The sequence below is a fragment of the Vombatus ursinus genome, unplaced genomic scaffold (assembly GCF_900497805.2).
Source record: "Vombatus ursinus unplaced genomic scaffold, bare-nosed wombat genome assembly UNPS02000580.1, whole genome shotgun sequence".
NCBI classification, from domain to species: domain Eukaryota; kingdom Metazoa; phylum Chordata; class Mammalia; order Diprotodontia; family Vombatidae; genus Vombatus; species Vombatus ursinus.
The window spans coordinates 26677170-26700807 of NW_020940358.1; the positions used below are offsets into that span (position 1 = coordinate 26677170).

The window sequence follows — 23638 nt, forward strand, 5'->3', positions numbered from 1 at the left end:
ACTTCCTAGCTTAGGACAGTATAAATAATGATGATTCAAAGTAAAAGCAAATTGATCCCCTTGTACCTACCAATAGATCTGCTGGCTAACACCATAGTAAATCCTTCTCTCACCACCAACTGGCTAAAGCAGTCAAGCTGCCTACAAATCTAAAAATCAGATGAGAATCAAAGGAAAAAGCTAGAGATATTTGAGGTCTTTTTCCTTTTGATGTTTTATGCAACTGACCTGTCTCTTAAATTTCCAATCCGTTTCTGAAATTTCTTCCAGCTGGGATAACTGTAAAGCATTTTACTGTGACACAAATTCAGGGCAAAAAAAATTTTTTTTTAAAGGAACTACTACTGAATATGATTTCAATGCCTAAGGTACAGTGAAAGAGCAAAGAAGAAAAAAAAAGAAAACAGATCCTGGGGATGAAGGGGTTGGACTAGAGATTCTTTTTTTTTTTTTTTTTGGCTAGGCAATGGGGTTAAGTGACTTGCCCAGAGTCACACAGCTAGTGAGTGTTATGTGTCTGAGGCTGGATTTAAACTAAGGTCCTCCTGACAGTGCTCTGTCCACTGCGCCACCTAGCTGCCCTGGACTAGAGATTCTTAAAGGGCCTTTCCATCTTTAACTTTCTATATTACATGTTCTAAAAGTTGATCCACTTCTAACACTGTATAGTCAAAGGTTTCTTTCCAGAAGATATCCTATGTTGTATGTAGTAGACTTCTAATTCTGAAACTGATTCTATGACCAATGACTTTATTAGGAAGCCAAATAGAACCCTTGCCTGATTTTCATTATGGCCAAGCTCTTCTATTGAGTCTACTATGACCAGCCACCACCGCTGACATTTTATATAGGGCTTTAAAGTTAGCAAAGCTCTTTATATAAATCATCTCATTTAAGCCTCATGAGATAAAGTCCTAAGCTCCCTGACTGTTGAGGGAACCACCATTCCCCCTAGTCACCCAGGCTGTCAAACCCAGTTTCATCCTTAACTCTTTCATTCTCTCCTAATATCTAATCATCAGCTGCTAAGTCCTGTGGATTCTACCTTCAGAGCACCCATCCTATATGCCATTCTCTCCTCTGAAACTACCACTACCACAATGGCACAGGCCCTACTCACTTTGCCCCTGAACTACAGCAATCGTTTTCTGGTTCATTCCCTTGCCTCACATCTCTCCCCACTCTAGTTCATCCTCCTCTTAGCTGTCCTAAAGTGCAGATCTGACCATGTCTACTATAGCTCTCATTAGTCAATGTCATCCCACCCCACTCCCTTTTAATAAAATCCAGGGGCAGGCTCCCTATTGTCTCCACGATCAAATAGAAAATTCTGTTTGACTTTTAAAGCCCTTTATAACTTGGGCCCTTCCTACCTTTCCAGTCTTCTTACACTTTATTCTTTTCCATGTATTCCACTGGCCTCCTTATTGTTCCTCCAACAAGAAACTCCATCTCCCAACTGCATTTTCACAGGCTTTCCTTCATGCTTGTAATTCTCTCCCTCCTCATCTCTGCCTCCTGGTTTCCTTCAAATTTCAGCTAAAAATTCTACTTTCTGCAAGAGGCTTTTCTCAATCCACCTTAATGCTGGCTAGTGCTTTTCCCCTAAGACTGTCTTCAATTTATTCTGTATATTCCTTGCTTAAGTTGTTTGCATGTTTTCCCTCCTCTTGAGAACGGGGATCATTTTTTCATTTTTCTTTGTAACTTAGCACACTGCCTGGCACTTAATAAATGGTTGTTGACTTGACTCAACTCTGTGAGGTATTGCTATCTTCATTTCACAAATAAGGAAACTGAGGCTCAGAGAAGTTAAGAAGTCCCTTGTTAGTAATTATCAGAGGCAGCACTTGAATCTGGGTCTTCCTGATCCCAAGTCTAGTGATCTATCCACCACGCCCCTCTGTCCCACATGTTCTTGGTAGTTTTTCTAAAGAAGGATAGTGACTTGTGCCAGGACTATTTTTACCCAAATTCCATAGAAAAAGGTGAAAAGAAGATGATTAATAATAATCTGACATTTCTAGAATGCTTTTGGTTGCAAAGTACTTTCCATACATTATCTCAGTGGAACCTCACAAAAACTCCATGATATAAATACTTGCAGGTATTATTATTCCCATGTGACAGATGAAGAAACTGAGGTTCTAAGAAGATAAGTAATTGCTTATTGGTACACAGCCAGTAAACAGAGGGCAGGATCTGATGAACCCAGGTCTTCCTGACTAAGTCTAGCATTCTACCCATTTTATTACTATGATTCTTAATATGCACTCGACAAGTTTGGAAGAAGAAAGGGATCACTTAATTCTGCAGCAGTCAGGGAAGTATTTAAATGGGCATTAAAGGAAATAGTGGAAAAGAGAATGGAGGACAATCCAAGTATGGGCAATGGTAAGATCAAAAGTGTGATGGTAGGAAAAGGAATGGTATTTGGAGACTGAGATCAGTGTGACTGAAACATAGGGTTCATGTAAAGGAGTGATGGGATCTAAAATAAGAGCTTTATGTTGAGGCTCAGATTATAAATGACTTTGGATTCCAGGACAAGGGGTTTTGGTTTTTTTTTGGGGGGGGGACGACAATGTGGAAATATGGAAGGCTTCGGATCAAAGAAATGACACGATTAATGTTGTGTTTTAGGAAGATATCTCTGGTAAAATGTACAAGGCAGATAGGAGGGCTAGAGACTAGAGACAGGAGGACGGTTAAGATACTATTACAATAGTCTGAGCATGAGCCAATGAGGGACTAGAGTGGAAGATAAAGGGAGGAATGAATTGGAGAGTGTTGTGGCACTCCAGCATCATAGATCTTAGACAAGACACTCTCATTCTCATTCAGCCAAATCTGTGCCATTTACCCAACTTAGCTCAGACTAGTTTGAACTCATAATCTGCTTACTGATTAGAGTCCAAATTAGGGAGTCTGGAACTTCAGTTTCCTGATTGAGGAAATTTACTGATGAGGAAACGGAGACTCTGAGACCCTTGCTTAAGATTTCACAGAGGGTAGGAGTAGCCATGGTCCTGGAAAAATGGCTCCTGATTCAATGTTTCTTCTCCCACTACACCAGATGAAGAAAGAAGAGTTGCAACAAGATTGCTTCTTTTCCGAAGCTCCTTTTGGGATGATAGCTTACTTTAAGGTCAAATCTCAGATGTTTTCTGACATATACTACTAGTTAGATTTCTACTGTTTTCACTGTGGTTCCAATTTAGAAACAAGGGACATGTAAGAGAAGTTCCTTGAAGATCTCAGACTTTGCACTGAAAATGGGATGAAAGTTCCTAAGTCAGATAGGAAATGCCAGGGGGGACAAAACATTTCCTCTGTCAACATCAGACCTTGAAGCAGATCTGCTCCCATCCTCCTGCCATTAAGTAGGCAGATTGTGATACCATAACCACCCAAGCTTCATGCGAATTCAAAATATCTTTGGGCAAAACCAAGAAATCTATTGTTCAAAAATAACTACCGTAAAAAAAAAGTGCAAGCAGGGAATGAGGGGGAGTGATAGGATGAGTGACAGCTTCTAAACCTGCTATTTAGGTGCAATGGGGAATTATTTCAATTATTTAGGTATGCAAGTTGTAGGAGCTGATTTTTTTTAAAAAATGATCATCAGAATGACTGGCAAGCCCTATATTTACAGAACACAAAAGGGCTCCCAGCTCTACTAAAGGGCCAATTTGTTGCAGGGTTTTGATGGGAGATTAAAATCACTTTTATTAATCTTTAGAGGCCTTTTGACATTAATTGAAAGGTAAAGAATGGAGGAAAAACTTGGCAGAGGAAGACCAGGGTTCCAATTGGCATTTGTTAAATTTGTGAGAGGATAATTAATAGTAATCTGGAGTTTTAGGATTAAATCCTCCCTCTTGCCCCTCAATCTACTGCAATAATAAATAGTGCAGTTTCCTAAGTGAGGTTTATCTCCTCTTTCCAAAAGAAAAAGGACTGAGGAGACCTGCCCTGAAGACAAGAAAATGGCAAGGAGGGAACACACCCTGTCCCAACTTTAAGAGCTTCAAAGATGCTCTTTAAGCAAACTCTTAATGTGCACCTGAGTGTGATGATCCAAAAACCTTTTCCAAAATTTATTTTATGTTGGAGATAATCCTTTAATACTCCTAAATGCCAGGCATATTCGCTCTGCTTGGAGAGCTCTTGGCTCACCTCAGTTCTACTAAAAGAGATTAAACCTATAAAAGCTTTCCCAAAGTATCTCCTCAGCCTATAAGGGAGCCTTTCAGGGCCAGTCTCAGGTCTTTGGGCAAATTCCTCTTCTTCCTACCCCGAAAAAAACTCAAAAAACTCACCAACAAATGCAGATGTCTGTTTTCTGAACACTTACTGGAGATAATTAAACGACCAGCCTTATTGACCATGTTCTCCCTTCATTTCCACAAGGAAATAAGCATGGATACAGGGGCCTGATTAAAGGATCCTTTCTTTTATTAGGGAAGTGGACAAACACTTTTATTTAGCCCAAATGAGAAAGTATGAGAAAGGTTTAAGTCCCAGGTTTAACCCCCAGTGGGTAAAAAAAAATCTCCAACTTCCTCAGAAAATCCTTTCCAAATTGTATTCATCTTGACTTAATCCACATCTACTGAGTGAATTAGGCAGTATTTATTTTGAAAATCTATTTTATAGAGTTCCAAGGACTCTGTTTTCCTTAGGAAGGGCTCATTCTACATTTCAGAGCTGGATGCCGCAAGAAGGTCTCAGACCAGGCCTCTGAAGGCCTTTAAAGTCCCAAGGTGCCCAGCACACATGACTAACAAAATGTAAATAAACACAGCTGAGCCAGGAAGAAATTGGAAGGTTTTCTCATTAAAGAAATAAAATAAACAGATGTCCTTAAGCACTTTGGCTCGTGTGTGTCAAAGGAATGGAAAACTCTTAGATGTCTGAATGGCAGGAATGATATAGAGCCACATCTCAGGCTGAAAAAGGGAAAAAAAGGGTCTGTGGCACTTTGAATTAACTAATAGTCCTCAAGGGAGCGCACTTGTGATTTGAACCTTAGCAACTTCTACAAATAGTTTTTAACTGCGGGGTAATAAAACAGGGTTTTATTCCTTCTCAGTTTGTAAAGTAGTAAAGGACAGGCTAAGCCATTAGGAGCATGAATCACCAATGGACCTGACTGAATCCTGATGGCATGTTTTTGGGTACTGGATTAAGGAATCAGAGTAGAACTTGGGTAATACATCCATCAGGCAATGGGGGAAGAATGCAGTGGGGCAGAGTGACCCAACAGCTCTTAGAAAAGGTGTAGCCAAGCTCTCTCTTAGCAGAACCTCTCTTGTATCTGAATTTGCAGGCACAGCTCCTTAGAAAAGACAAATTTAGCAAATTTTGCAAATTCCAAACCCAGCTTACTTGTTATACAGCTTGAGCAGTGACTGGGCCTGTTCCATTCCAGTAACCATAGAGCCAAGGAAATGAAGGTATAAATTTAGGCCTGGGAATACCCCGCCCTTTTCTACAAAAGAACTAGCTGATGGGTTGGAATACTCATTGTGTCAGCAGGGCTGTGGAGTAGGCCTACTACACATAAAACCTTTCTTTGGGCTCAGTTTTCTCATCTGTAAAATGAGTAGGTTGGACTGGGCACAGTGGGTGATATAAATAATGCCTTGCATATAGTAGGTGCTTAATAAATGTTTATTGGTTGACTGAAATGTCAAAAATAAATAAATAAATAAATGTCATGAAATAAAGGGTCCTGCTTTGGAGAAACTGTCTAGTTTGAGAGACAGGCACATATAAAAAATGGTAGCAATATGGTAGCCAGTGGTAGGAGCTACATGAATGGTACAGACAGTAAGAGCTATAGAAATTCATGGGAGGGGGAGATCATTGTGGTCTGGTCTGATTAGGGAGGGATTTCTGGAGGAGGCTAGGTCTTGAAGGAAATGTAGATTTAGATATACACAGAAGAATGAAGAGAATACTCTTGGTGAGAGACTGACCTATGTAAAGGTGGGAAAATGAAAGCTGCATGATGGGAACAATGAGTAGACCTGTCTGGTTAGAGAAGATGGCTTGCATGAGGGAAGAGAAGAGGAATGAAGATCAAAGAAACAAAAGGATGAGTGTGATAATAGAAAATCTGGATAATTCTAACATACTTCTTTGTTAATGGAAAAGTAATAGTAGGGTGAAAGCATGATTCAAAATCATTTATATTTGACTCAAATAATATAATAATATAAGAATTTCCCCAATGGAAGAACATTTCTAATGGTTTTACTTAGGCTGGATCTATCTGCAAATGGGGCACCCATCACAGTCTTATGCATAAGGCAGGTGTTTCAAATGGAAATGTCTGTCATTTATATTAATGAAGATAACACTTCTTTTGTGAATAATAAATGATTTTGCCAGAATAAGCTTTGAGATTGGACTTTTGCCACATGTGATTCACAAAATGCATTATAGGAAAATCAAGAGTTGATTGTAGGGAGTGAAACAGAGAAGGTGATAAATCAACTCAGTGCTTACATGATTGAACTTATATCTGAGTAGTATATAAAGTGAACTGTGTTGGATCACCAACCTTCTTGAGAGGGGAAGATCTACTCTCCATTTTCCCAGAACTCTTAAGATGGTAATGGTGGTGGTGGTGGTGGTGGTGGTGGTGGTGGTAGTGGTGGTACTGATAGTGATGGCTGCTATCTAATGGTCTTGGGAAGAAGAATGAGACACCACACAAACCTCTCTCCCAAAAGTGGACCAGTCCATGATGCCCCAGACCACCTTTCTACCTCTGGCCCAGCAGCCTTCACATGCTACTAAAGAAAGCCTCCATCCCTATAGTTTCTGATTAGAAAGTTTCTCTCCAACTTCCTTTTGAGGAGCCATCATGCTCTCTTTGAACCCAGACCAGCCCACAATACCTCAGACCTCCTCTCCCCACCTTGCCCTTCCATCCCGGTGCCCCCTCCTCCTTTCAGCTCTCTTTTACGTATTGTTTTCCTCACTAAAATTTAACCTCTTGAAGGCAGGACTGTTTTTCTTTTTTACTTGATTTATGTTCCCAGGACTTAACACAATGCCTTGCACACCGTAAGTGCTTAATAAATGCATTATTTATCTATCTACTAGCAACACCCATGAACTTCCAGGAAGGGGATGTATAAACCAATCATGAGATTAGCCAGATTAGGCTTCTAGATCAACTGGCTGATCCTGACAAACTGGTCAGAAGGGCCTGATCTACTGGAAAAATCATGGGCTGGAAATTGGGAAATGTAACTTCTGGTCTCGGGTACATCACTGACTGGAAGTAGTAACTGACATAATGGAAAGAATTGGAACTCAGGTTTTTAGCCCCTTACTAATTGCATGATTTCAGACAGATCATTTAACTTCTCTGGGCCTCGGGTTCCCCAACAGTGAAATGAAAGAGTTGGCCTCTAATATCCTTCTAGTTCTAAACCTACAATTCTAGGACAAATACCCTTTTCCTGTTTCACCTATGGTGCTTTATTACCAGTTATGACTTAGGAATAACAAAATTTTAGATTTAGAAGGGCTTTTAGACTTTAAATTAAATCTAATTTAAACTTCTTACTCTGTAGATAAGGCAACTGAGATCCAGAAAAGCGAAGTCATTTGCCCAGGGACACATGGCAGAATTCGCACAAGGATCTAGATATGACTCTCAAACTCCTATATGAAAAACTTAGTTTGGGGGGAGGAAGAAGATTTAATGCTAGGAGAAGAAACACTCAAATTCCTGCTTTCTACTAATCTAACCTTTATTCTCCCCCAAGGTCATTAACTAGGTCTAGTGGAAGAACTAACTGGTAGTTTTCTAACAAAAGTGAAACTTGAGGAATGGGTTCCATTTAAGCCTTCTGGGTTTTGCTATCTGTTTTCAACTCCAGAACGGCAAGAAATCCTGAACCCCAGGGTTCTACTTAGTATGCCTTCTTCTCCACCCTCAGCTTCCAACTTTGTTAGAAATTTTCAGAATGCCACCAATCATTAATAGGCACTGCTGTTCAAATCTTCCTGTTTGTAAGATTCCCAAATGCTACATCTGATTTTTCTATTACCTTCCCCATGAACCCCCTGATTGCCAGAAATGTTCATTGACCTCTTCCTTATAGTCTTGGAACATGGTCATTTTTCTGAAGACAGCATCTTATATTTGGAAATTGTCTTTCAATATGGCATGTGGGGTACTGGAAAAAAGGACTGGACCAGGAGTTAAGAGCTCTGGGATCTCATCCTGGCTCTGTCACTAATTTACGTGACTGTCCTCAAAGTGACTTCTCTTGGCCTATGTTTCTCCATATAGAGTAGAAGTGTCAAACACAGGGCCCATGGGTCACATATGGCCCATAACACTCCTGACTGTGGCCTGAACAAGATTAAAATGTAATTGGGAAATATTTAACAAAATAAATAAAAATAATAAAACATAATTACACTTTAAAGCCAAGTCAATATATGGCCCACAGCAACCCTTAAGTATGGATTAATGGTTCCCATTTCTACTTGAGTTTGACATCACTGGACTAAACAATCTTATTGTTCCAATATTTTATGAGTCTATGGCTTAAGCAATACTGGGCAATTTCTTCTTTGTCAAGGTATTTTCTTTTTAATAGAAGAAATGCTTTGTTTCACCCCAACATTTTTTTGTTTGTTTTGTCTCCCTATTGGTTTTCAGTAAGTCAGGTTTACAGCTGGTCTTATCTTCAGCATCTTCTCTGCTCTCCTGCTCTAGGAAGATACACAGGATCTTAGTAGGGGAAAAATAGGGAGAAACTACTTTCTATGCTTAAATAACCTAAATACATACAAGAAAGACATTTAACAATACCAATAACAAAAATTAAAAAAAAAACAAGCAGAAAAAGTAAGCCAAATGCAATTATCATGCTATGCATGAAAAACATAAAAAGCCACACTGATCTAAAGCATAAAAAAAAAAATGGAAAAGGCCAAGTATTTGAAATCGTCAATAGATATACAAAATTCATTTTCCCCTAAAAACAAACAGAAAAGCATATATCCTGGTTGGCTCTTCCGAGACATTTCCAAATATCTGGCTTTAAACCAGACCCTTTTGGGAAGAAATATCTAGGCACACAGATTAATATAGTCCTGCCTGACAGCCAATTGTGAAAACTGGTTTTAAGCACAAACAATTAGAAAGAAAACTCATACTTTCTATAGCTAATGTCTTTAATGTCTTTATAGGTAATGTCTTTAATTTCAGTTGTTTTCTCTACAGAATGGGGAGGACAGAATCCCTCCCTCTTCCCCAAAGGGCTGCCCCTCTCTCTACTGGTAGAATCGAGCAGCTACTGCCCCACTACTACCCCTTCTCACAGACAACTAAAATACTTTTAACAGAGGGCAAAGCTTATTATTCCCCAATTAGAGGATATCCCAATTAGCTAAGTCATAACTAGCACTGAGCAAGTGGGGCTTTGCCTTGGGGTGCTGACATGGAAGCTGGGGCAGAATTCTTCCCTGCAACAGTGATGGTCCTCAGATTTTGCCTCACAGTTCTGCTAGACCCTGTTGCTCTGTAGCATAACTGTCAGGGCGAGGCAGATGAGTATTTTGAATATTTTGATACTCACAATAACCCTATGAAGGAAATGGAACAATTATTATTACCCCCATTTTACAAAGAAACAGACGCTGGAGGGGTTCACAGAGAGGGTGAATGACCTCAGAGACGTTACAGATCAGATTCCTGTTCAAGTACAGTTTAGATTAGGTGACTTCTGAGGGTCTTTCCAACTAATATTTAGAGGCTTCAGAAGGTTAAGTGATTTGTCCAAGGTCTCACAGCTACTAATTAACTGAGCCAGGACTCTGGCTCTCAGCTCAGTTTTCCTTCTATGATGCCTTCTTGTCTCAGATGTGACAGCAATCTATCTAGAGACAAGGAACTTTTAATGAGAACCAAAACTCAGGCAAATGTTCAGCTCGATTTAAATTAGGCATTAGAGGAAATTTTTCTTACAAGGAAAGTGAATCCAGGCAATTGATGTCAGGTTCAAATGGTTTCCAAGTTGTTGATCTGTGTTGTGAGAATGTGGAACAATGTCCTCTCTGTCTTTTGAAAAGACAGTGGTTTCTCTCAAGCTGGCGTGTTAGCTGACATGATGGACATCTCACATTGGACATGTCAGTCCTGAACTCTCCTAGGAGGAACTCAGTCTGCTATCCATCCAAGGCTTTTCTGTATTTCGAGGCTTATCTAGCTCAAGTGCCACTTTCTCCATGAAGTTTCTTTGTAACACTATGACCATAATGAGATCTGCCTGTTCTAAAAGCCAAGAGCCCTGGTCTTGGAGACAGGCAACCTGGGTTTGGGATCCAACTCTACTATTTAATAACAATTGCCCCATGTGACTGTGGGCAATTCACTTCCTTCCTCTGACATTCTTTTTCTCTGAGAAATGGGGATAACATCACAGGGTTGTTGTATGTGGATAGAACTGCAAAAAATATGAGTTGTTATTATTATTATTATTAGTAGTAGTAGTATTACAATTAGTAGTATTAGTATTAGTATGGTGTTCACCATATAGTGTGTTGTATTCTCTTACTCTTCATGTGCATGTTTCATGTTCCAAACCAGATTAAACTCAATTTTAAGCTCTCAGTGGGAAGGGATTGTATCTCATAGTATTCTGTGTTCTCCCACTCAACTCTAACCCCTCCTCTGTAGTCCAAAAGAGTGGCATAAACAAGAACCCTACATTTTCTATAGCACTTACCTGTTCAGGAAGTGCTTCTATAGTACTTACCTATATTCAGGAAGTACTTCCTCCACAATAACTCTGTGAGGTAAAGAGGGTAATGATTCTCATTTTGCAGATGGGGAAATTAAGACTCAGACAGACGAGGTGATTTATTCAATCTCACACCACTAAATATGATGCAGAGCTAAGAACTCCACGTCCATTGCTCTTCCCACTGATACCATTATCTTCCTTGTGTGAGGCAGCTAAGGGGCATAGTGAACAGAGCACTGAGTCTAGAGTTAGGAAGACCTGAGTTCAAATTCAGCCGCAGACACTTGCTAGCTGTGTGATCCTGAGCAAGTCATTTAACCTCTGCCTGCTTCAGTTTCCCCAACTGTAAAATAGGGATAATAATAGTACCTCACCTCCCAGGGTTGGTGCAAAGATCAAGTGAGTTAACTGTAAAGTGTTTAGCATAGTGCCTAGTACATAGTAGGTGCTTAATAAATGGTTCCTTCTTTCCTTCCACTATCCAAAGTCATTCTGACAAGAATGCTGGGGTGGAGGGGTACTACAGAGAGACCCTGAGTCCCAGCTCAGGACTGAATCCTCAGCCAGGACAATAGACTTCCAAAGATTCTCTCCAGAGTAAATGACCTGCCTCTTCACCTCAAGAGGATCCCGAAGAACAGGTTTTAAAAGTTGTCTAGTTGAGCATAGGATTTCGGTAGAGACCCAAGGAGGCTTGGCTTTCCCTATGTATACACTAAGGCCTTCCTGCTGAGAGATGAGGGGAGGAGGTTATTCTCTTTTCATTTCCTGCCTCTAAGATCCTCCCACCCCCTTCCTATTTATTTGTGATAATGAGGCTCCCCAAACTCATTAAGCATTAGGGGAGGAGTTTTGTTGATCTGTAAACTCAGCTAAAGAACGACTTTTTTCTGAGAACTTTTTATTGGTAGCACAGAAAAATAAGAAAAGCTTTGGATTTTAAATCAGAGCATGGGGGAAGGGGGGAAGGGGAGTAAGAGAATACAACACACTATATGGTGAACACCATACTAATACACAGGAGTCGGGGAGGGGGGGAAACCCTTGGAAAATATATCTGTCCTAACAGGCTTTACTGGGGACCGAGCCTTCAATATCCTGCTTTAATCTCTGAACAGCTTAGCCAGTGACCCACCACATCCCTGTAGGACACCAGGCACCAACAGCCTCTTTGAAGGCAGTACCACTGGCACCTGATCACCTTTAGCATCTCAGACCCAGAGATCGAGTGACAGACCTCATTTATCCTGTCAGCTGATGTCAATGAGCACACAAACTGACTTGAGTCAAAGAAAAAGAAACTTTAAGGAAAACAAGCTCTACTTTCTCTCCTTCCATCAATACATAGATATACATGCAGAAATTGTCTCCAGGACTAATGTGTGGAATCAACTTGTAAATCTTCTTCTTACTGAAATGAGAACCTGGCATTGGGTATGTGATATAATCGGACTGAATTTATGTTCGTGAGCAATGTGTTAGTAAAATAAGATGATGAAGGAAGTCAGTGTTTGCAACACTGTATGGATTCACTCTCCTCCATGTACCTCATGATCCAGTGATACTGGCTTCCTTATTGCTCCTCAAACAAGACATCCCATTTCCCAAATCCATTTCTTTTCATTGGCTTTTTACCATACCTGGAATGCTTTCCCTTCTCACCTCTACCTCTTGGCTTACCCTCCTTTCTTCAAGACTCAGTTAAAACCCAACCTTCTTTAAGTTTTTCTCAATCTCCCTTAGCATTAGTGCCTTCCCTCTGAGATTACCTTCAATTCACCCTGTATATATCTTATTTGAATGCTGTTTTTTTCATGTTGTCTTGCCCACTAGATTGTGAACTCCATAAGGGCGGAGATTGCTTTTTGCCTCTTTGTATCTCCATGCTTAGTACAATGCCTGGTACATAGTAAGTACTAAATAAAGATTGGATAAATGAAATATTATAATTCAAAGACACCTTTTACAGATGAGGAAAACGATCAGAGATGAAGAGACTTCCAAGCATGGACAAAATGTTAAGAGTAGGAATGGACCTTAAAGACCATCTAAAACCCACCTCCTTCCTCTTAGAACAGAAAAAAAATCTGAGGACCTAGAAAGAAGTGATTGTCAAATTCAGACAGCTAGTAAGTGACAGGACCAGGACTAGAACCCCGATCTTCTATCTTCCAATTTAGTTTTTTTCCTGCTATACTATGCCGATTAAATTCCACCTAGGAAGAAATGCTGAAAACTAGATGCTACATCTTGGTAGAAATCTCCTTCTTTTAATGGAAAAACAGGACATAATAAAATTTGTATATAACACCAGAGAAACATATAGATGGAGTGGCCCTTGCCTAAGTATTCAGGATTATAGTCAGTACAACTATGATTGTGCCAGTGCTTTCTATACTGACCCCCAGGAAGAAAGACACCTGATAGAGCTGTAGTATTGAACCCCTGTGGCAGTCTGATGAAACCTAGGGACTTCTTCTCAGAATAATGGTTTTAAATCCATAAAAGAAAACACATAGGACTACAAAAGAAATTATTTTGAAATAAATATGTAATTATTCCCCCCCCATCCAAGTTCATAGACCCTCTGAAATCTATCCACCAGACCTTTAGGGGTCCTTGCATCCCAGGTTAAGAACCTCTGGGTTAGAGATGACAAGAGTCTCTGGTCCATGGTTTTTAAAATTTTTTTTTATTAAAAATGCCATAGGATTGTAGAATATTAGAGCTGTAAAGGAAGTTATATCAATCATGGACATAATTCTGCCCTATATTCCCATTTTACATAGAAGGAAACTGAGGCCCAGGAAAGAAGTGACATGTTCAAGGCCATGCAGATGCAAAGTAGCAGAGTCAAGATTTGAAATCCCTTCCCCCATGCTCTGATTTAAAATCCAAAGCTTTTCTTATTTTTCTGTGCTACCAATATATTCAGACTTACTTGAACCGAAATTTTTTAAAATTTTATATGAGACAGTGTGATATAGTAGGGCTTAAAGTCAGGAGAACCCTTATAAGTTTTGGGGTCATGGGCAAGTCCCTTCCCCATTCCGAGCTTCAGTTTTCCCATCTCTAAAATAAGGATAATAATACTTATACCTCATGGGGGTCTATATGAGGAAAAGCATTTTGTAAACTGTGCTATGGAAATAAGAGTTTTTGTTTCCTTTCCCTATCTGTAATCTCCAAGAGGACAGGGACCATGTCTGACATCGGTGCTGAATCTTGCAGAGTGGTCAATGCATAGTTGTTGTTCAGTCATTTCAGTTGTGTCTGACTCTTTGTGACCCCAACTGACGTTTTTTTGCCAAAGGTACTGGAGTGGTTTGTCATTTCCTTCTCTAGCTCATTTTCCAGATGAGGAAACTGAGGCAAACAGGGTTAAGTGACTTGCCCAGGGTCCCACAGCTAGTAAGTATCTGAGGCTAGATTTAAACTCATGAAGATGAGTGCTCCTGCTTCTAACTCAAGCACACTGTCCACTGTGCTACCTAGCTGCCTGTAATGCATAGCAGGTACCTAAATCTTTCATTAGGTGACTGATGCTTATATGTAAGGCCCCTTCTTTTTTTTGTTTTTTTTTTTTGTTTTTTGTTTGGAGTAGGCAATGGGGTTAAGTGACTTGCCCAGGGTCACACAGCCAGTTAAGTGTTATGGGTCTGAGGCCAAATTTGAACTCAGGTCCTCCTGACTCCAGCGCAGGTGCTCTATTCACTGCGCCACCTAGCCGCCCCATGACCTCTTCTTCTACAGTGCCCACTGCTCAGAGAATCACAGGGTGTCAGGAAGAACCTCAGAGATATATCATCTAGTTCCACAACAACAGAGAACTCTTAGCAAGTTCCAATGCCTATCATGTATCAATCATGCTCCAATTTAAGACCACTCACCCCAAATTTTTAGGGCACTTTTGTATACCTAGTCACCAACAAAAGACATTGTGTAACTATTATGCCCCACCAGCAGAAATGAGAACATGTGGAAATCTCAACAACAGAGGGGCTGGGTGATATAAAGGATAGAAAACTGGCCTTGGGAGCTGGGTACACCCGGGTTCAAGTTTCATTTCTGACATATACTAGCTGTGTGACCTGGGTTAATCACTTATTTCTCAGTGTCCCAATTAACTCACTAAGACTAGTAAGACACAGAACATTGCAAAGGTGTACTGGTAGAGGACATTTTCACACACTAGGAGTTCCTTACTAGCAAAATCATAGCACTTGAGTCCTCCCCACAGCTTTCTGAACTCCCATCAATTTCAACCATTAATCAGTAAACATTTATTAAGAACCTATTATATGCCAGGCACTGTTATATAAAAAGAGGCAAAAGACAGTCCCTACCTTCAAGGATCTTACAACCTAAAGGACAACAACAGACGGTGACTTCAATTAAATCTAGCTGCAGTTGAAGGCAACCTGGGTGTGGTCTAAAAGAATTCCAAAATGATCATACTGACATGGGATTTAGGAGAATAGAGTCCTAATCCTAGATTTGTCATTTACTAGCTGGGTGGCCTTGGGTCAGTCACTTCACTTCCCTAGGCCTCAGTTTCCTTCTCTATAAAACTGGAATGGTCTCTAATAGGTTCCCTCTAGCCCTAAAATTCTGTGATGCTATGAACTAATGCCCTTTCTAACAACAGCTGACTTGGTGACCCAGAAATAGAATTCTAGGATCATCGTGTCCATCCCCTTAGGCTGAGCTGTCCTTGACATTAGGCTTAATCCTGGGCCATTGACAGTTATCTTGACTTTTGTCTCTCCACTGGACTTTGATAACCCCAGAGGAGAGTGGGAGGCTGACAAGGGAACTCTGTCTTGATTAAATCCAATTCACGCACAAGTCAAGAGATGATGATGACGACGACGACAACAACAACAACAGGTCCTTGACACTAGGCTGCATGTAAGTGGAAGACAAATCCTTTATCCAGGTCTGTGTTTACATCTCAGAATCTGACATCTGAGATGATAGAGATTCCAGGTGGTTAGTCATCTACTCTTATACCAATTGTTTCAAGAATCTATAGGTACCCCAGCAGTCAGGGTCACCAGCTGAGCTCACTGACCATATTATATGGACAAGTGGGGAGACTGAATAGTCAGGACTCAAAGTAGGTCACAGCTTAGATTCCAAACAGATCATGAACTCACAGCCCAGGGATTTGGGAAAGCCCCAAGGGGAGATCCATGACCAGAGAGTGTCAGAAATAGATTCATAAGCACTTTTGGCTGGGAGAGCCACAAATGACCCTAAGGCCTACTCTTCACCTTGCAGGAAGCTAATGAGGGAGTGGAAAGTAGAGTCTCATAATGGGAAAGAGCCAAAGATGGATCCAAGAACATCTCATAGTTCTCCCTCAAGGATTCAGTCCTTTTTGTAATTCTTCATTACTTGCCACTTCAGCATGTATCTTCAATCAATCAAACAGCAAGCACTGATTGCCCTTAAGGGGCTTACAATCCAGTCTGGGAGAGAAAGACTTATACACAGAGAAAGATGACTAATGTTGCAAGGCAGCTGATGATTAATTGCCCAGTATGTTGTAAAGATAGGAGCTCGGAGGAGGGAAAGTTTGCTGTGGAGATGCCTTGATGGAGCAGGCAGCACCTAAGCTGGACTGCTCAGGGAAGACACTTGGTGTCCAGAGCACGTGGAATAGAACTTACTATATTTCTCTTCCTTGAGAATAGGGGTTGTTTCATTTTGTGGTTGTTTCCCCAGTGCTTGACACATAGTAGGTGTTTAGTAAAGGCTTAATGATTAATTGATTCTTTTCATAAGAGTGATTAAATATTGGAATTCATCTAGTCTAAGTCTTTAATAAGGGAATGGAGGAGCAGCTAGGTGGAGTGGATAGAGGGCTGGGCCTGGAGTCAGGAGGACCTGAGTTTAAATCTAAGTGCAAATATTAACTATGTGACCCTGGGCAAGTCATTTAAACCTGTTTGCCTCAGTTTCCTCATTTGTAAAATGAGCTAGAGAAGGAAATGGCAAACCACTCCATTATCTTTGCCAAGAAAACTCGAACTGGTCATGAGAGTCAGACATGACTAACTGACTAAACAAGAAGAAGGAAACAGAGGTTCAGTGATTTGTCAAAGGTCACTCAGCAAGTTAGTAACAGAGTTAGGACCAGAACCTAGGCTTCCTGGCCCCTAGGTTCCGATGATCTTTTCCATTAGGTTGTTTTTCTACACTTGGCACATGGACTGTCCATCTGCTGCAGAATGCTTCAAGTCCATTGTTTTTAGCCAAGTGAGATTCTCACCTGAGCAGACCACAGCTCAGAACTGAGTACTGGATTTCCAGGAGGCACTGCTAGACATATTAACAGAATTCCAACTCAGCAACAGATTTCTACACCACCAACACCATTTTTATATCCTTTGCAACATAATGGCAGACAATAAATCTATCTTGCTAATTACACATCCAGCTTGTTAGGACCCTCGTAAAACATGTCCAGCTGCAAAAGCTATGAGATGATGTCAAATCATATTCCTGTTCTCTAAACAGAAACAGGATTATTTTCCAGTTGCTGATGAAGCGATGGTGCTCTAACCCATGTGTGGAAACAGCTGCCAAACAGGTCACCCACCTCTAATAAGACGATAACAGGATTGTCCTTCCCTCATTCCCTCCCTCCTATAAAGAGGACAGATGTTTGTTCAGCCATTATTCAGTTTAAATAAAGTCTATAGAACTAACTAAAGGAACCTACCACTGTAGAGCTTTTTAACAGCTGAATACATTTTGCATTATTAAATCTATTTCAATGTTTCTTCCATGATCCCCTGGGTATTCTTTTTTTTTTTATGGTGCTCACCCAGATTTCTAATTAGATGTTTCTCCTGAATGAGTTGTGAATAATGCAACTGTAAAACTGTTGTTAAGATATTGGGCAGCCAACAATGCTTCCTTCTTCTTTTAAAAAAATATAGAAAGAAAAGGAAGCTCATTTGTCTGAGACTTTAGGTAAACAACAGACAACCAGAAAGTATGTTACATTATTTCAAGCTAGGATAATCCCTTTTTTGGCTACAAAGTCACTCTATTTCTCCTTGGAGAAAGACAGTTAAAGAATAACAGCTCTATGTCCTATGGAGCAACAGTTGAATGACACAAACTTTTAAAGAAAAGGAGATGGAGACAATAGGAAAGCAAACTAATTTAATTTTCATATGTTCGAGGAAAATTCCAGAGGAGTTTTTAAAGCATTTGGTCTGACCAAATAGACATCATCTGTCTGAGAATCTGCCATATTAGCTGCCCCCACAGTTCTCAGTGCAATTTGGCTGGACAACAATAATGTTGAAAAAGATGAATAGACTTACCTTTCCGTATCGAGATGCAAAAGTTCCCGTGAGTAAGGAGTGAAAAATAATAATCGTTTCATCCAAGTCCCACACGAACACACGCTGTGATAAAAGAAATTAAGCAAAGAGAGACAAATTGGCTCACATCTTCATGTTTATAGGAATTAATTCTACTGGGGTGGGGAGGGCGGCGAGTAGTATAAGTTATTAAGTTACCAATAAGTAACAAAACACTTAAGACACCCAGATCATTGTCTATACTTCAAAACATCAACAGGTCAGTGGGTCACAATGGCCAACCTTTAGTTCTCCAGGCTATTCAACATATCCCTGTACCTTCTGTTCTCTTGATATGCATAGAAAAGTTCGTAAGAGAAGGTACTTAACAATAAACTACCAGAAAGAACTGTGGAAATGAGTCAGTCCTTTATACATTCAGAGGATAAAGACAGCACCTGTTCTAAGATTCCTGGAAATCAGGTTTTTTTTTTTTTAAATTGATGTTTTGACATTTGCCATGTATGAAAAGCAAAGAATAGTGGAGTACCCAGAGGGGGAAGAAGAAAAAGTCAGCACCTAGCTTTTATAGGGTTAGGACTTAGACCTATGGCATGATGGAGCTAGAAGGGACCTTAGGAATTACTCAGTTAAATACCTTCATTTTACAGATGAGAAAAACTGAAGCCTAAAGAGGGGAAGGTGACTTGCTCAAGGGCATATAGCAAGTTAGTGGCAGAACTGGTACTGAGAACCTAGGTTTCCTGGATTTTGAATTTGAAGGACCATAAATCTCCACTGATTTCTGGCAACAGAATTAATCAAGCTCAACCTGACAGTAGTGTGAATTTTAGAATATTAAAAAAAACATAATCATCATTGTTATTTTACATTTAGTATGAACTGGATTTATAGTATAGCTGAAAGAACATGAGACTTGGAGTCAGAGGACCTAGGTTTAAATCTGGAATTAGCTGTATCACCTGTGTGATCTTGAACTAGTCACTTTCCACTTTTGGGCCTTAGTTCTCTCATCAGTAAAACATAGTAGCTAAACTAAATGGTCTATAAAAGTTCTTCCAAATCTAATATCCTGCATTTGTACTCATTTTTTCTCTCAAATCTCTCTTTCCTCCTGCATCTTTTCTTCCTTTATGTATTTTTTTCCCTGAGAGCTATTGTCATCATTTCTATAAATCCCCTTTACCTTCAATACATAGAATTAAACACTATCCATATCTATTTGTCTGTTCTTACTAAGGCTTTCAAAAGTTCCACTCAGAAGGGGATCATTATTTTGGGCTGCAAGGTTGATCAGTACCATGTTATAATCTCTAACTTCTCTTTTTCCTCTCTCCCGACCAAAGAATCTGTTATCTCTCTCCCTTTGTCCCACAGCAGGGGGGTGCAGTAGGGGAGGTATTGCCAAACACAAATTCATTGTTCTAAACTACTACTACATAATAATGTAATGGAATTTCATAGCATGAAGTGAGGTTCAGTCAATACTGTTTGTTGAAACCAATAATAAAGGCATATTTGAATGAGACAATAGTTATTCTTCACAAAAAGAAGTATAAATAGAACATGGATTGATGGGTTTGCTAAACTGTTCTTTGTAATTGTGGACATTAGCTGGCGTTTGTCTTTAGCTATCACCATCTCCCTTTCCCCCATGACATCATCCTTCATATTTAATATTGACATTTCTGATGGTGTTGCTATCCAAATATGCCACATGCTAGAAAAGACCAGTGTATGGCCAATAATCCCTGAGATATTTTATGTATACAAGATTACATCTTAAAATAATAACAGTGCCACAGAAATAGAAGAGATCGAGAGAGTTCTACTCCAGTCTCCTTCATTCAAGAGTGTGATTTAAGCCATCCAGGCCACAGAGTTGCCTCTTTTCTTCCTGAACATCTCCAGGCTAAGAGATAATAACAATCTCCATTGTTTATTTTTGTGTTTTATCTCTAACAGTTACGAAGCTCCTCCTTTTGTCCAACTGAAATCTCTCCTTTCTTTATCATAAACTCATTTTCTTTTCACCTTGTCCTTCATGGATGCTGAAAACTATTATCTATTCTCTCTTGTTGCCAACCTTCACAAGCCTGAAAATAGTCATTAATTCACCCGTCTTCCTATTTGGACCACAGACAGAATCTAAGTCTATGACTGCCATAAAACAGTGTAGTCCACTAGAAATGTCTCTTGATTGGATTCATCAATTCAGAGAGAGTGGTCTTGTGTTACCTCAATTTCACTGTCCACTGAAGGGGAAGGGTCATTACTTCTTTTTGATCGGCCACGAAGCTTCCCATCAGAGCCCCGATGTTGCCTGTCTGTCTCTCCATCCTTTGCTGGTGTTGAAGGTCCATTATGTGTGCTGTACTCCAGTACTGCAAGAAGGGAGAAGTCAATCAAGTCAGGAGCTCGGCCATTAGTTTTATCTCACAGAATTACTTACATGAAGAATGTCACCTGTAAAGAAATGCCCTTGGGAGGGTAAGAACATCTCCTATCACCAAACCTTCCCAAAAGGTCTCCTTCTCTTTTCCATTGCCACCAGCTTACCCCAAACTGAATATGTATATTTCTCTAGACTTTGTTGGAAAGATTTGGAGTCAAAGGTCTGAGATTGGAATCCCAATTCTACTACTTACTCCTTGTGTGACCTTGGCAAACTCTTAATATTTCTTTCTGAGCTTTATTTATAAAACGAGGAGGCTGAAAGCTTGATGATCCTTTTATGGTCCCTTTCTAATAATAAGCCTTAGGATATTTGATTTGAGTTAGTTTGGTCACACAGAGTTGAATGGAAGAACATTATTAGAGCTTCGAAACTAAAGTTTCCTGTTCCCTCCTGCCCCCATACACCCATTTTGTTTCATTTTACTTTTATATATAATTACTTAATAGGGACAGGGATACTGATAAAGATTAGGGCTATGACTTTGTTGGTATATAGAACTTCCAAGAGGGAAAACTTCCTCTCCCAATGGAGGTGGCACTTTCTCTGCAACTGAGAGTCTTGGAGAGTTGCCTAAGAGGTTAAATGACTTGTCCAGGGTCACACAGCCAGTATGTGCCAGAGGTGGCATTTGAACATGGGTCTTCCAGGCTTCAAGTCCAGCTTTTTAGATGTCAAAACATCCTATCATCTTTATTGAATTAAGGGAAAGAACATTTTTCTGCACTTAGTCCAATGATCTGCTGAGAATGGGAATGGGGGAATCCGTGTATTCAAATTCATGGAGGAGCTCCCAGTAGAGGTATAACAGTAGGCAAGAGAGAAAGAAGAAACTCTTTAAGAAGAGACTTTAGGGTTTGGCTGCAGAAGTTGTTTTCTGCCTCAAAAGGTAGCTTCTTTACTTAAGCCCCTACTATGTGAAGGCCCTTGTGCTAGGTGTTTGGGTGTAAGGATTATTTCTTTTTATATATATACATACATATATATATACTCACATACATTTCTATTGTATTAATTTAAAATTATTTATTTTTATCATTAATTTTAAAAAATCTTGAGTTACAAATTCTCTCTCCTTTCATCCCTTCCCCCACCCATCGAGAAGGCAAGCAATGTGATACCCATTATACATGTGAAGTCATACAAAACATATTTCCAAATTAGCCATGTTTCAAAAAAAAAAGCAAGGAAAATAAAAAGAAAGTGAAAAAAGTATGTTTTAATTTGCATTCAGAGTTCATCAGTTCCCTCTCTGGAGGTAGATACCATTTTTCTTCATGAGTCCTTTGGAATTCCCATGGATCCTTTAATTGACCAGAGTGGCTAAGTATAAAGATTGTTTCAAAACAGACCTTGCTTATAATCTTTCAATCTAATGGGCAGCAGTGGGAGTGTCTAACATGTTAAATACCTAACATGTGCCAGGCAATTGTGCTAGGGATAGAGACAAAAATGAAGGTGTCCCTGTCCTCAAGGAGTTTATAGTTTACTAGAAGAGGGGCTCCTAACCTTTAAAGAGAGACTCTCTAACTTTTTCTCAGTCTAGTCTTTTCTCAGTCAAGGAAATGCTAAATTTTAGTTACAAGTGTGTGAAAATAAAGATGTATTTTCCCCCCCAAACAAGTTCATGGACCTCTTGAAATCTATCCATTGACCCAAGTTATAACACCTCTACAAGGCAGACATACACATATAAGAAAGACAAGGCAATGTGAGGCAGGGAAGAGCACTAACTCCTATGGGATGAAAGACAAGCAGGAAAAGCTTCACAAAACAGGTGATAGCTTAGCTTATTTTAGAAAGATGAAGATTCTAAGAAGTGAGAAGGGAGAGCATTCCAGGGATGGCAGATAGTTTGTGTAAATGGGAGAGGGAATGCTCAGTTCATGGAATAGCTTACTAGGCCAGTTTGGCTAGAACGTGAAAGAGAACAATATAAATTAAATCTAGAATGCCAGATTTTAGAGTGCTTTTAAATGCCTGAGTGATAAGCTTGTAATTTATGCTAGAGGCAATGGGGAGCCACAGAAAGGTTTTGTGAACAGGGGAGGGACATGTTCAGATTTGTTTTGTTCTTTAAAAATTTTTATTTATTTATTTTTTTGGGTGAGGCAATTGGGGTTAAGTAACTTGCCCAGAGTCACACAGCTAGTAAGTGTTATATGTCTGAGGCTGGATTTGAACTCAGGTCCTCCTGACTTCAGGGCCACTGTTTTATCCATTTCACCACCTAGCTGCCTCCTGTGTTTTCTTGAGGAAGATTATTTTGGCATCTGTGTGGAGGACAGATTGAGAACAGGGAAGGTCGGAAGTAGAGAGATCAATTAGGAAACTATTACAATAGTTCAGGTGAGAAGTAAAGAGGGTCTGAAACAAGGTCATGCAAGTACAAGGGGATATATATGAGCCAGTTCGAGTTTTATCCAGTGCTTCCCTACATCTGTCCCACTGCTGCACCCTTAGGACTTCTGGGTTTTCCATTCACCCAACTGCTGACTTTATGTGTTGTCTCTGCCAATTAGAGCGTGAGCTCCTTGAGAGCAGGGACTGTCCAGCTTTTTCTTTTTGTGGCCCTAGCACTGGGCAATCATTTGTTCATTAATTAATTCATTCATTCTTGCTACCTGTAATCTTTCAGTTACATGCTTGAATACATTTCTCAAGAAGCTCCTTTCTGAAATCTTTCTTTCAACTGCCTAAGTTCTGAATAGCAGTCTAAATTCCTTAGGCTGACATGTATAACCTTGTACTAGTCTACTTTCCAGACTTTTCTTGTAGTAATTCCTTTTATATACTCTTTCTCTAGCCACACGAGATTACTAGCTGTCCCTCATCCATGTCCCACACTTTCCATACTCATGCTTTTGTTTACTTCATTATCTACAGAAACATTGCCTTCTTTTTCTTTCCCCCTGCCTCACTCTTACCAAATTCCATGTGCTGAAAATCTAGCCTTCTATGAAGCCTTCCCTGATGCTTTCCTTAAAATGAGGGCACACCAGAAGGTCACAGAAATGACCTTTCCTTTCTCTGACCCTGACCTCCTATAGATCTCT

At 39.9% G+C, this 23638-nt stretch overlaps 1 protein-coding gene across 3 annotated transcripts in view; it reads right to left on the reverse strand.

The window, feature by feature from the left end:
* EYA2 (EYA transcriptional coactivator and phosphatase 2) overlaps positions 1-23638 on the reverse strand; it is a 247930-nt gene that overhangs the window by 55647 nt on the left and 168645 nt on the right. For all 3 annotated transcript variants that reach the window (XM_027848711.1, XM_027848700.1, XM_027848704.1), the window contains 2 exons: positions 20366-20511; positions 18128-18211 (listed from right to left, as the gene is read on the reverse strand). In XM_027848711.1, coding sequence (XP_027704512.1) covers positions 18128-18211; positions 20366-20511 — 230 coding nt within the window. The remainder of the gene's footprint in view (positions 1-18127; positions 18212-20365; positions 20512-23638) is intronic.